The sequence below is a fragment of the Nematolebias whitei genome, chromosome 5 (assembly GCF_014905685.2).
Source record: "Nematolebias whitei isolate Nwh7 chromosome 5, NemWhi1, whole genome shotgun sequence".
In the NCBI taxonomy this organism is placed as follows: Eukaryota; Metazoa; Chordata; class Actinopteri; order Cyprinodontiformes; family Rivulidae; genus Nematolebias; species Nematolebias whitei.
Window position 1 is genome coordinate 769642 of NC_056502.1, and position 1273 is coordinate 770914.

Genomic DNA, 1273 nt, shown 5'->3' on the forward strand with positions numbered 1-1273 from the left:
CTGGTTGATCCACTCTGAGAAGGTGCTATTTAAGAGACTGAGCTGAAAACAGCTCCTCAGACTGAGGAAGTCCTCAGGATGAAAGATGTGAAGAAGTTTGTTTTTATTTGTATTTTTTGAATCGGTCCAGAGGACCTGACTTAACTTTGTTAGAGTGCATTCACAGCAGCCCTGTTTAGTCCGCTTTAATCCAACTCTAGCTCGTTTTCCTAGAAAGTCCGGCTCGTTTAGGGAGGTGTGAACGCGCCATCGAACTCTGTCACGGAACAGAAAGGCGAACTCTGGCCCGGGCTAAAACCTAGGTCTCGGTCCGGTAAAAGAGAACTCCAGCGCGGTTCGAGTACAGTGTGAATGCAAACAGACGGAGCCCCGCTCCACAGGGTAAACAAACACACATTTCTCTTATATGGAGCCGTCAGCTGCCTTGTGTGAAAAACAATATTCTCCATGGTCTTCTGTCTCATCTTCTGCTCATGCTGAGTCCATTTTTGAAAAATGACAAAAAATAACTCCTAAAACTGATAAAACTTGATGCCACTTCGTTTTTATTTTTATTTCCAGAAGATGAGGAGGCGTGTCTTCAGAGGTTTTTGTGTCGTTTCTTTCAGTAGTTCTTGGTGCAGCGCCCCCACAGGCGAGGGGGGGAACAGGTTGGTTCAACAGGTTGACTCGACTGCACAGTGCAGTGTGAATGCAAACGCACCAGCTCAAATGTAACAAAAGGTCATGAATATTGGTCCCGAACAGAGTCTACCGGACTATCTGGTGTGAAAACGACCGTAGATGAGCAGAGTAATCTGAATAAATGCTCTTCTTCCATCAGGACATCCGGCAGCTGCGTTTGCACCGTCAGCATCGGGGGGTGGAGCTTCTACAGCTTCGTCAGACTCTCTGTAGGCTACAGGAGAAGAGCACCTTCCACAGCGAACAGGTCGACTACTACAAACATTACATCACTTCCTGTCTAGAAAACCTGACGGCCAACAGGTACACACACCTGCTCAGCATGCTGTTCTACCTGGAGACCATCCTGACATTTGATTGGCTCTCGGATGCTGGCGTCTTCTGATTGGCTGCTTGGTGTTGCAGTAGATCAGCCAAGAAGAAGAAGACGGCTGACGGTGGAGGGAGGACACTTCCTGCGCTGAGCTACAGTGCCGCCCGGCTGCAGGAGAAGGGGGTTCTGCTGGAGATCCAGGACCTGCCACACACACAGTGAGAACACGCACAGTTAGGACACACAGGGAGGACACACAGTGAGGACACACAGGGA

General features: G+C 49.2%; 1 protein-coding gene across 1 annotated transcript in view; it reads left to right on the forward strand.

Annotated features, from left to right (window-relative positions):
- LOC119409767 (ras GTPase-activating-like protein IQGAP3) overlaps positions 1 to 1273 on the forward strand; it is a 143551-nt gene that overhangs the window by 141702 nt on the left and 576 nt on the right. Inside the window, 2 exon segments of the mRNA XM_037676665.1 lie at positions 824 to 987; positions 1090 to 1215. Coding sequence (XP_037532593.1) covers positions 824 to 987; positions 1090 to 1215 — 290 coding nt within the window.